General features: G+C 36.9%; 1 protein-coding gene across 1 annotated transcript in view; it reads left to right on the top strand.

Moving 5' to 3' along the window:
- The window catches only part of LOC124594696 (dynein axonemal heavy chain 3), a 1,186,267-nt gene that overhangs the window by 557,058 nt on the left and 615,951 nt on the right, over positions 1-13,258 (top strand). The window contains exons 31-32 of the mRNA XM_047133063.1: positions 7,417-7,631; positions 7,968-8,206. Coding sequence (XP_046989019.1) covers positions 7,417-7,631; positions 7,968-8,206 — 454 coding nt within the window. The remainder of the gene's footprint in view (positions 1-7,416; positions 7,632-7,967; positions 8,207-13,258) is intronic.

Raw genomic sequence — 13,258 nt, 5'->3', positions numbered from 1 at the left:
ATCTTTTGTACTACCTTTTTCCTAGTATGAACTGTTTTCATTATTTGTAGCCTGGAGGAACTCTGAACGAAATGAAAGTGTTCTTTTGACATTCATTTATTTCCATGAAACATAATAATGCGGAATTCACACTTCCTAGAATAACCCCTATAAAATTTGTGACTTTTGTCACAATACTGTCCCCTTCTCCGAGGATCAGCACCTATTCCTTGCTAGTAGGTTGACGTTATGAGAGCGCTTCCTCTTTCCATTCTGGTAGGTACACCCCTTACAAAACATCCCTATTTTTTAGGCCACAGATCATCCTATCTCCACGTAGGTATGCCTGCCCTTTATACTTAGTTAATGCTGGGTATGCCCCCCCCCCCCTCCCCTATCCCTTCTGAGTAGGCCTCGCAGTTAATTACCGTAGTATACATTTCTATGTATAACTTAATTAAGTGTTTTCTGGTAAAGATATAAATCTATTTTAAACTTCGCATTCATTCTTTAATATATCATTTACTCCCTAGAGTCCGCCTCTACTTATCAACTTCCATATTTTCAATAGATACTACGTCTACATGTATTACTTACATTCCACTATCCTTCAATTCATCAGAGTATTTATTACACTGACATTTCTTAATGACAAACATGACTAATTCCTCTGCTACTTTCATTTTCTGTCTTTGTTCATGCCTCTTTCTTATTTATCCATTACTCATTACTACTTTATAGTTGTTCGTTATGTAGCATTTTCATTCCATAAACTTAATACGCTTTTGTCTCTCCTTGCGCATGAGTTTATTGTGCCTATTATATTTTCTATTTAGAACTGTCACTGTTCTTTGTTTATGTGCACCTCTTTTGATGTACATTCGATGTAGAACCATCATAGCTTCCTATTTATGGGCGCATATTTCCATATGTACACACATTTCCCCTACAACACTTGGCGGTTCTCACACTGTGACAGGCTTTGTGTTACGTAATTTAATGTTTGTGTAGAAGTGTATATTTGTGTATATGTGGATGTGTGTTCATGTAGTCAGATTTTTTGGCATTCTTATCTAAAGATAAGGTTTAGGTTTCTAGTAAACATGGAAATAAGAAAGGAATTCAGTGATAGAAGTTTGTGAATATGAAAAGAGGGGAAAATAGACATGTCCTCTAATGAGAAGTAAGAAAAGAAAAAATAAATGTGGATGCTGGGATCGAAGAAGAGAAAGCGGATAGCCCCAAAGATAAGAAACCCTTCCCACCAACCTTTCCTAGGATCTCTACCCCTCAGCTACTTGAGTGAGATGCCAGAGGAGGTCTGGTGTTAAATCATCCGCTACAGGACAGACTTGTCCCACTTTCACCCTTTGAGGTCCCCAAAGGAAATCCTAACAACTCTACGGAAATGGCAAATGATGAAAAATCAGGCACACTTGTTTGTGAAGGTTGTTTGAAAGGTGTGATGTGTGTTTTGTGTTAGTCATGATTTATGTGTTCTTGTAAATCATGCTTTTAGCTACAATACCCATACCTTTCAAAATTTATACAAACCCTCTTATCTGTATCACATCTCATAAAAGGGATAAAATACTCTATACAAAATAGAAAATCTATACACTACGGTATAACACTTGTTCAGCTAGTCACATCATATTTTCCACAAATTCAGTTTATTTCGTCTAGATATGACTATTTATCTGTGATTCTCTTATGTTGTTCTCTATTTTATAGTCGTATCTGGTTTTCTAAGCAGTAAGATTACAGGATAGTTCTAGATTCTAGAGGAATTTGGTGCAGGAAAACTATTTTGGAAGAAACACTGAAGAAAACTCCGCCCGTTAACTCAGAATGTTGACGTCCCTGGGGGATATTCAATTTTATAGTAAGTGCTGTTTATTCTGTATCGATTTAAAAAATGAATTTGAGATGAGTGATACCTCACTCCCTGAATCTATAAATATGTTAACCTTGGAAGTTTCCACTGTCCCTTCTATTATAGGGTGTGGCTTATTAGTAGCTAAGCTTGGTTTTTCAAGCAGCAACCATTCCTTTGTGGGTATTTTGTGTGTAAAGTTAACATACTTATATAGAATAAGGCCTCCTAATGTATCTCCTTGACCTGGGCTCTGGCCCTGGATCCAGATCGAACAACGTTTTCCTCATTACTGCTAATTATGGGTTGGTTACCAAAATGAGATCCTACATTCCCATTCTGCTACTGGATCTAAATTTGAAAGTGGATGTTTCTTTTGATAATTTTCGTTACAACTTCTTACTGTTCTGGTGTACTTTTCCTAAGTTTGCCTCATGCTTTTTAAAATTATTTCCACTATTTCCTTTATAGTTCGCACTTTAACTTTGGTGTAAAGTTTCGTTGTGGTCCTTATTTATTACATCAGGTGCATCAAGAAAAGACAACTATTTTGTCGTTCTCCAACCACTACATAAGATGTCTTTTCTCGCATAGATTGCCAATCGTCTAGTTAAAATATGTACTAATTGTCCTCCTTTTATTGACTTATCTAAATACTTTGCTCCGGTTAAATGCCAATTGAAATATTTCCTTATGGTACCCCAAGTATTATTATAATATTTTGGGTCCCATAGATCTGATATTAACTTTTCTTGGGCACTGGTAGACCAGTACTTGTCTTTAAATTTATTTTGACAGTCTCCCCAAGAGGAAAAATTCTCAGTATTTACTTTCACCGTTCTGAGGCTTCCCCTAGTAGGTACCCCAAACCAAATTCAATCTTCTTGGAATCTTCCCAATTTTTTGGTAAAGCTTGGTTAAATCTTTTTAAGAAATGGGTCAGATGTACATCCCCATACGTATTAAATTTAGGGCATTGTCTAGATAACTCTGAATTAGCTCCCCATTGCAAATCAGTCACCGCTTCACTAGTTAATACAACATTAGGTGAAGTTACTCTTTTTTTCTACTTTATCTTAGATAAGCTTAAATTCTCTCCACAGGTCATCCATAGCCTTCCTGGTATCAGGAATAGACGATATGTTTCTGGATGTTATTCTCTCGGTAACCATTCTATCTATAATTTCTCTAAATTGTTCCTCCAAACTAATTACATTTATAATATCAGAGTCAGCTATTTTCTCTTTAAAATTTCTTTCTTCATTATCTACTCATGTGTTGACACCTGTAATTTATGATTGAATGACTGGCATTAATTCACTCTGCTTATCTACACTCTCTTACAAATTATTCAACCCCTGCCTTACATCATTATACTTAACATTGCACACATTTTCAAAAGATCCTTACTTTTCAAGAAGTTTGGATTCTACATTATTACATTTGCTCTCAATGGTAAGTTCTACCCTTTTCGATAAATTTTGAAAAGTGTTACTCTGTTTCTGACTAGATCAGTAAATATATGATTTATGTGAGTGGTCAAAGAGTTTGTCAACTTCTTCTTTAAATCTGCTTTTAAATTCTCTACTTTATTACTTATAGTGTCGAACTCAGTCTTCAAAGTACCTGTGCTTTCGCATAGATTACTAAATTCCTTGCTTTGACAGTCGACTTTGGCATTTAACAAACCTAAATTTGTTGTTTGAATATTTAGAGTTTCACTCTGAGCATTTAAAGCTTCACTCTGGGTATGTAATTGAGAATTTACAAAGTCTAATTCTTTACTTAGAGTTGCACTCTGAGCATTTAATTGAGAATTTAATGAGTTAACTTAAGACTCTGAGCTTTGATTAAATTTATCAACTCAGCCCAGTCAGGCATTTCTTTGCTAATTTTCATGGCCATAGCTGGGTCTTGAGTTTCCCCAACCTGTTGTATATTTTCCGTACTATTATATGCCTTAGCTATTGTAAGCTTTTAAAACTAATTATAAATATGGTAATTACACAGTAAAAGTGCACCCAACAGTATCTTCTACAACTTCATACTAAAGTAATCAAGTTTTGTTTCACGCTCACCCAGCGTAGAATTTGCGTTGCATAGGTGAGCTGATGTGGAGGCAGGTCAGCACCAGTGAATAGGAGCTGGTGCCGGCGGCGTGGGATGTATGTTGGTTTCCGCATCTGTGTACCCACGATGTGTGGAAGAGCTGTACATTCCTCACACTGGATCTTCTTGGTTGAAACATTCTATGTGTTCTTCTTCATAGACAAACATGTTGAAATCTTATTTGCTGTTTCTATTGTTGTGAATTTTTCATTTCTTCACCGTTTTTACATTTGAATTTTGCTCCATTGGGTACTTGAACATATTCCAGTTTCCCAGAGTAATTCCCTTGTCTTACTATGTTTGGTTGCTGTGGTAACACGTAACAGCTTCTTTTCTCGTTTTTGACTTAAAATTCCTGTTTTCTTGGTCCCTTAACACAAGTCGCCACATTCTAACGTTTCTGACTTAAAGTATGAGTGTGAATCTGGGTTATTTCGATTTATTTCTCCAAACTACCTTCCACTTCTTTACAAGGTGACTTACTTGGAATTTGCAGCCACGCCTCTTTACTGGATAGCCGGCTGCTGGAAGCTCTGTTGATTACTTCTCCATCAAATAATGCTATGTACAGGAATTTTTAGACTCTTTCTACTTATGAAATGAGTAGACATACAAACTTCGCTTTTCGTCAGTTAACGATGTATTTGACTTTCATACACAATAAAACTCTCACTTTCAACATAAATATGTAACTTCTGGTAAGTCCCTCATACAGCTGAACATCAGAAACAAATTAAATTTCAGTTAAAAAAGTTGGCTTTGATACCATAACTTTTCTTAACATAAACCCAGAAATAAGTCTTGCCTATAGCAAGGTTACGTGAAGAGTTTTCAAGATTTCTTTTTCAACTGTCTTTGTTTTGAAACAGTAGTCAATGACCCAATAATCACAGAGCTGTATATAATCTCCATGGTTCTTCCTTACACACTCACTGAAACACCTATGGATTGCTCGATACTTACTTGTCGGTGCCATTTGTCCGCCGTTTCTACTTTTTTTCCGCGACTGATTTTAAACCTACACACACAAACATGTGATGTGCTGTAGATTGGATTCTACCTTCCCACACTCATATCCAGAATATTGTGTGTTCAAGATGGTAGAAGGCTAAGTGGTTCTAGAGTTTACACAGAAATTATCAAATCACTACACATGCAGGTCACCAAAGTGGCAATAGTTGAAATAACTGAAAGTATTATTATTATTATCATTATCATACTATGCTGCCTGGCTCAAAAGAGCAATGCAATGGGTAGGTGTGCCATATGTTGCACTGTCATACCTTATCCTTGGATAGAGCAGACAGTTCATTTTGTAGGAAGTCTCTGTGCATCATCATTCAAGTACCTTAAATGGAAACTCAGCAGGGGACCACTTGCAACATGCTTTGTGATGATCGTAATGTGAGTGTCAGTTATCTTCCTTGCACAGCCTGTGAGGATTCATGGAGCCCCAGTAGCGCTCAACATAATGATTTGGCACATATGTGCTCTGAACGTTGACTCTGAATAGAGCCACTTTTAAAAATTCCACATACTGGGTTAATTCAGACTTACAAAAAAACTGTCTTCTCAGCCTTACACTTCACTGGAAGCTTTTTGTGGATATGCTGCTGTTAATACAATGCTGTTGAGGGTTCAGACTGTGGCGTGACTGCTCGTGCTGGAATGTGGGTTTGGGTGTACTATAGGCACCTCTACACCTTTGTTTAAATTTCACAAAGATATGTTTTGCTGGCCACAAAACGTCAGTCTCTCAAGATGAGTGATTTACAAAACAAAATATGTCTCACTAGCCGCCTCTTTCTTTCCATAAACTTTTCATCATACAGTCGAGCTGCCTCCCTAGAAACTGTGTCACATATAAATAGACAAATATATTAGGTATTACAAAATGAAGGAATGGGTTTTGTTCAGAAAATCCACATCAGTCAAACAATTACACAGCAGGCTGTTACAGGAAAGTCTTGGCAACACGTACCAACAATTAAAAGGTTATTTATTACTTCTGAAAGTTGGTACATATAATGGGCTACAGTTTCATATGGTAAAAGAAATTGGAGTGCATTCACAGCCAGTTTAGTGTTCTCTATTACTCACCATTGGTTCACCACACCTTCCTTGCCCCACCTTAAGTGTTGACCCACCCCACACTGTCTGTCTGTGACTGCCATGCACCAACATTGCTCAGCTGGTACTGGAGAACTGGTTTTTATTTTACTTTAGAAAATATATTTTTGTAAAACATAAAGAACAATGTGTTCTCTGGGCACCGAAAATTGCATCAAGCATGTGACAATTTATTATTTTTTTTATTTATTTTTTTATTATTTTTTTGACAAAATTTATTTCAATAGGCTACATCTACAAATTGCAAAAACTGAAATTGCAAATATTTGTCTGAAAAGCTGAGATGTGCCCGAAGACTAGTACGAAGGATATACGTTATACATTTTACTTAAAGCTCTTGTGCTTTTTTTTTGTAAAAGTATACACAATCACACACAGAACCCCATAGACACACAAGTTTGTGTGTGTGTGTGTGTGTGTGTGTGTGTGTGTGTGTGTGTGTACACTTTCACTAGAAAAACAGCAAGAGCATGAAAGTTAGTGTTCACACTGTTTTCTCTGTTATGTGTTCCTATGCTCCACACATCAGTTGGCATAGGTGAGTGGTTGTCTTCCACTTATTTTATGTATTGTTCCTTGCACAAATTCCCATTAATGTTATTCTCTGGAGTATTGTTGTTCTAGTACATGTAATTCTGAATTTGAAGTTGATAAGTATTGTCCTTATTTCTGATGAACATCTTTTATTATAAGAGCATCCTCCATTATCAAACTCACCATGATGCTCATTTTATAATGAATTTGTACAATCTGTACATGGTGCATTTGGGAAGTTTGGTGAATGATCTTAGAAAATAAATGAAACATGAGTTAGAAACAAAATATCTTTGCTGACCTTCAGAGTAATCACCATTAGCTTCTGACATTGGTTGTAAAGCTGTTGGGGACTCAGCAAATGTTTCTCGTGGAAATGCTTGAACTACTTCTGTAGTACATTGTTGAATATCTGCAATATCTATGTGCTCAACTTTCATGCTCAGCACAAAGTGTCTGTTCTTCAGCAAACTCTGTATTCTCCAGCCCTGAAATGCTTATTCTTCTCAGACGTTGTGCTTCAAGTTATTCCACAAGTATTATTTGCTGACAGTGTCCACAAACTTTACAAGCAACGTCAGAAGTGTGTTGTATCTAAAGGTAATGACTTTGAAGACTAGTAAAGGTATTTTGTTTGTAACTCTTGCTTCCTTTATTTTCTGAGACCATTCAGAGAACTTTTCAGATGCACCCTCTATATTTTTCACCGTTCAAGTAACTTGATAAAGTAATTACATGTATTTCCTTCTTCCACAACTGGACCACATAAGAGCCTTTGTCTGTTCTAGGAAGCAGCCGTGCAGCTTTTGATTCATTTTATCGGAGTTTATTATATGGATCAAATCAGGATCATCCTAAACCTAAATCATTCAAACTCACTCGACAGCAACTGTTTCCTGAGCGAGAAATGGTTTTTGAGTGGGTGTATGACAAAAAAAATAATGGAAGCTGGGTGCTCTGGATTGAAACAGTTGAGAAAGTTCAGCTTAGTCCAACAGCAAAGGTCAGCACAGTGTATTGTGGAACGTATGCATTTAATTGATTTAGAAATTATGAATCATAAGAGCTTGAGAAGGAAATCCAAAAGCTAAACATAATAATTTAGTGTGTTCCTCATTTACTGTTAGTATGACATGTCTCCTCCTTCAAGATACTGTATTTTAGATCCTGTTAATCTCCTACTCTGAGAGTTAAACAGAATATTTGTGCACTCAGATCTTTATTAATATCTTTCAACAGCTGTTATTACATGGCATGGCAGTTAACCTCTACTGTCACTTTTAGTATAAGTAAAATTTCTTTCACGTGAGTTTATGCTCCTTTTAATGAAATTTTCCAGCCAGGTGATATGATCATTGAAACAAGTGAAATGGCATGCCAGTTATTTTTCCTAAAGCTTTATTTGGCGAAAAAGCTACCAATGATGGTTGTTGGTCCAACAGGAACTGGAAAATCGGCAGTTATTTTAAATCATTTGGTAGCACTGCCAAAGGATAAGTTTTTGGCAAATGTTGTCAATTTCTCTGCAAGAACTACAGCAGGTCAGACACAGGATATTGTAATGTCAAAACTTGACAGGTATGTTTCTCACGTTTGTTTATTTACTTATTTATTTTTTTTAATCATTAATGGAGTTCTCTCTGAACTTAGTATTATTTATATGTCAGTTTGATGCTTCAGGAATTAATTTGACTTAATACATCTTGCATCTGTGGAAATTCAGGAAATAGGTGACCAATCCTCATCCACATTAGCATGACTTCTTTATGTATTTAATGCTATACCATCTTGTATCAGTGATACTGGATCTGTGAGAAGGGAAGCCTTAAACGTAGAAGGAATACGTCGAAGGGCTATATGAGGGAAATGAATTTTAAGACAAAATTACAGAAAAAAAAGAGGAAATATATGAAAATAAGGTGGCCGGTAGTATACTGTAAGAAGAATTTGGAAGAGCACTAAAAGACTTAAGTTGAACCGAGGTCCCTGGGTTTGATGACATTCTCTCAAAATTATTGAGACAGGAATTAGTTTAGAAAGTTTCAGAGCTCCAAGGAAAAAACGTGCCTGGAAAGAACCATCACAGAGGTGAGTTAATGGTTCAGCAGTTGTGTGTACGCAATTTTTGATGATGACAGATGCTGGGATACCATCAATTCCAGCTGAATATGAATTTTTTAGCTCTCTGAGGGCTTTTTCAACATCATTTTCAGTGACTTTGGTAATGAAAATTGACTCTGCACAGGTGTGATATTTTTGGTTTGCTGGTTGGTAGTTTGTGTTAGGATTATTTTTGACCAATTTTTCAGCTATGCTTATAAAGAATTTGTTGAAAGAGTTCACCACAGCATTGGGATTAGATATAGATTCATTGTTGAGTTTGATTTTTGTGTTCATGCGTGTAGCTTTGATTTCCCCTCTATTCTTTTTTACAATATTCCACATTACTTTTACTTTATTGTTGGATTTGTCAATGTACTCATCATTTTGCATCCTTTTTGCCTGTCTTATCACTCTTCTTAGGATACATGTGTAGTTTTTAAAGTATTCTGTTAGTTGGGGGGAGCCGATATTTTGTTTACATAACATGTGGAGTATTCTTTTATGTTTGCAAGAGATTTTTTATAGCTGGAGTAATCCAAGTCTTGTTTCTCTTATTATTATTTATTGTTACTGGTTTTTGTGGAAAAGCCTCTTCAAAGTGGTGGATCATTGTGTCAAGAAATATGTTGAATTTCATGTTGACATCATTGGCTGCGTACATCTCTGTCCACTTTTCTTTAATAAGGAGAACATTTAGCTTGTTAAAGTTATCTGGAGTGAAAGATGTTTGTAAAGTTTTAGGTGGGACTGGGTTTGAGGTCTCTTTGCTAACATTGACCTTTAGAATGACAGCCTGGTGGTCGCTGAATCCTGCACTGTATACGTCTAATGTTGGGTTAAGTTCATTTCTATTTTGCAAAAATTTGATCTAGAGCTGTCTTGGGTGTGGGTGTTATTCTAATGGGCTCGTTTACAAGGCCATGCAGATTATAAGTTTTTGCAATGTTAATCAATGTCTCCCTGTTTCTGTTGTGGATGAGAATGTATATGTTAAAGTCACCACATATAATTACATTCTGTTTCCACTGATTTATTGTGGATAGAAACAAGTCCATTTGTAACAGAAAATCATTAATACTATTGGAGGGGGGATGGTAAATTGTATCTACAATTAGATTTAGATCTGTAAGCTTTATGGCTGCACATTCAAAGATCTTGTCTGTTCCTATTTCCTGTAGGGTAGGAAGTGGGCTATATTCAGTGTGCTGTTTTATGAAGATGGCGACCCCACCATGTCCATCATTTGATCTGGAGTAGTGTTCACACAATTTGAAATTTGGTAGTGAAATTAATGTAATTACATCAGTGCAGAGCCAGTGCTCTGTTAGGCATACTACTGAGATATCACTGAGTTCACTGGTCAGGAAAATGCTTAAGTCATCAGTTTTGTTGCTTCAGGGTTGGACATTGTGATAATAGATTTTCAGGTCTGAGAGGGGTTTACTCAGGGGGTCAAAGTCATATTCACTGTGTCACTGACCTTTAGTTTAAATTGTGCTATATTCCAGATATGTTGACTTCCAAGCAGTTATGCTGTTTCTGTTGGTCATCCTTGGCAGCCGACTCATCTTCCAGGTGGTCCTGAAAACTATCCACATGCACATCACACTGCTGAGGCATTACATTCTCATTTTGGAGGGCTGCCTCAATAATGTTCACCATCACATTATTGATCCTTTCAGGTTCCTGACCTTTTTGGGAGATCAGGGGGTTTGTGTTTCATCTCTGTGACTTTGTAACCCATTTGTCTAGTGTAGTTTGCACTGTATAGTCATTATTACTCTTTTTATTTCTCATCTTGTTTGTCTTGATACAATTGCTTATAAGCATCTGTTTCTGGTTTCTGACTTTTGGTTTCTTATTGTCTCCCATAGTTGTCAGAAAGGCCAGTATATTACAGATAATCTCCTTGCCACATTTGTTTAGGTGGAAACCATGTGTTTTGCAGTGATTTCTGGCTAGTCTCTCTATTTCACAGCAATTCTTTTTTTCTATGCATGTTTTGCTAAATTCAGTGCTTGTATAAGGTATAGGTGTGCAGTATTAACCCTTTGCACTCCGTAAGGCAGACACAGGGTGGCTCCGCGTGCTCTTATTTAAATCGCCGCCACCTACGCGGCAGTGCACCGCAGAGATTTGCGCGACTCTCTTTGTGGAAACAATGTGGCTGCTGGCCAACAATTGGGGGTATATATTAAAACAAAATGTGTGCTTTCATCCATATATTTACGTAAGCTTTTACTGTACAAAACTTTCCATTGTGTGGTATTTTTTGAAACACTCTTCAGGGTGGAGAGCTGGGTTTCATGAGCATGTTTCGCAGTAATACACAGTTTTACGCCTGCCACCTTTCTTTTTTCTGTTTGAGCACACTGCACAATCCTTATACTCATTCCCAGGAAGCTTGTTGATAATGTGCAACTTTCCATTCAAGCGTTCCTCGTCATCAGAAGCTGAATGATGTCCTCGTTTCTGTCCTTGAGTTCTTTCTTTGGCAACTAATCCTCTTATAACACTTTTACGGAATGCTTTGTGAGACAGTATTGTCAAGTTGTTTTTCTCACAGTGGTTATTGTATAGTTAATAGCTGTTTACAAGTCCTACCTCCAACAGCCAGAAGTATAGTTTTCGCCACCACTTGAGACTTTTCATTAGAAAACCGTAACTGGAAATAAAATGGTCAGATCGATCAACTCCACCCATCTTTTAAGTATAATCAATAATCACATTTGGTTTCTTTATTTCTTCCCTTTCTTTTCTGTTTCTCCTTTCTATAAGTGACACACAGCTTTTGTAGAAAGCATGAGAACTGTTCGTTTATCTTGCCATGCCAGAACCATCATTTTGTTGTTGCAGAGGCATTTTATTTCGTGCCACCTTAGATGCAGAGCTCCTTTCTTGATTGCAGCTGGAAGGTTTTTGCGATTGGCCTGAATCATTCCTGTGAGATGCATGTTCTGTTTCAACAGCTCATCAGCTAATGCAACGCATGTATAAAAACTGTCAGTGTACGAATGATACCCTGAGTGCCCTGTGGCATTTCTGATATTAGCTAGGAGCTGAAGAACTATTCTCTCAGAAAAATTCAAGTGTGGACAAATCAATGACTCAGTTGTTACAGCGCCAAAATAGGGTGTCAAACTGCAGGTATAACCATTTGATGAATCCGAAATTACATAAACTCTGAGTCCCCATTTTGTTGGTTTTTGAGGATTGTACATTTTGAATAATACACGACCCTTGAACGATACTGTAGATTCATCAGCAACTAAATACTGATATGGTCAATAAATTTCGAGAAACTTGCCAGACAAGTAATTCAGTACATTTGTCACTTTACTCAGACGTGACTGAACCTGACTGTTGACAGGTGTAGCACTCGTCGGATTACAAACATGAAGCGCCCAAAAAATTTGCATAAATTGTCGGCGACTAAAACAGTCTGGAAAGAAGTTGGATGATTGTAACCATTCTCTTGAAAAAAAGTCCTGCAAGTTCTTACACTTTTGTAATGCCATATTCAGTAGCACACCATGGAAGCATTTAATTTCTTCCATGGTAACATTTCTCCAGTCCCACCATGCAGAATGTTGTGGAAGTGGTGTCACTTTACGTATTTTTGATGTAGCATACCTATTCGTTTCATCTGTTATTTGTTGAAATAGGTTATCTGTAAAAATCAATTGAAAGAATCCGATGGGCGATGATGGAACAGAACTACTTTCTGTTATAAAACCACACTTTGATTCATCAAAAGGAAAATCTGTGAAGTCAGTGTCAGTGCCGCTCCACATTCGCCACGAATCCTCTGCTGAATCACTAGAAACATGCACATTGTCACTGTTTTCTTCGTCATTGTCACTCGAATTGTTTTGAAATGAATCACTATCATAATCAAAATCATTTTCACTCTTGTTTTCGCTTAGAGATTGCTCTAAAAGATCTAAAATCTCTTCCTCAGAAAGGACTGTACGTGAAGAACTAGCCATTTCGATCGTGTGGACTTGAACGTAATAATTACAATCTTTGACTTAAAACAGCTGCTGCTGTTCGACACCGAGTTTGACTACTTCTAGATGGCAGCACACTGCAGCAATAATGCCTAGTAGACTCAAAATATGTCTGAGAGCTTCGAAAAGTCATGTCGAATGAAGCTCGACATCGGAGCAGAAAACAAATTTCGCGATGTCGAGTGGCACTCGACATTGGAGTGGAAAGGGTTAATTTTACTATTTAAATTATGAAAATCATATCTCTTGGGTATAGGATGGATAATGATATTTATTTTGTGAATTAGGGTGAGTATTGGTTTCAATGGTTCTACCACATGTTTCATCATTAGATCAAGAGGTTTGTCTGTGTCATTAGAACCCCCCATTGCAATCAAAGTATCACATGTACTGAAGCTTTTTCTGTGTTTTTTACCACTTCTTTTAGTGGAGTGCCAGGTTTTACTATGCTTCTATCTGGTATGAGGGCCCTAGTTTGTGTTGCAGTATTTGAGCACTGTCTCTTCCATGACTGTCA

This window comes from Schistocerca americana, chromosome 2, assembly GCF_021461395.2.
Source record: "Schistocerca americana isolate TAMUIC-IGC-003095 chromosome 2, iqSchAmer2.1, whole genome shotgun sequence".
Lineage (NCBI taxonomy): Eukaryota > Metazoa > Arthropoda > Insecta > Orthoptera > Acrididae > Schistocerca > Schistocerca americana.
Note: the sequence above shows the minus strand (reverse complement) of the source record. Positions and strands in the feature narration are given on the sequence as shown.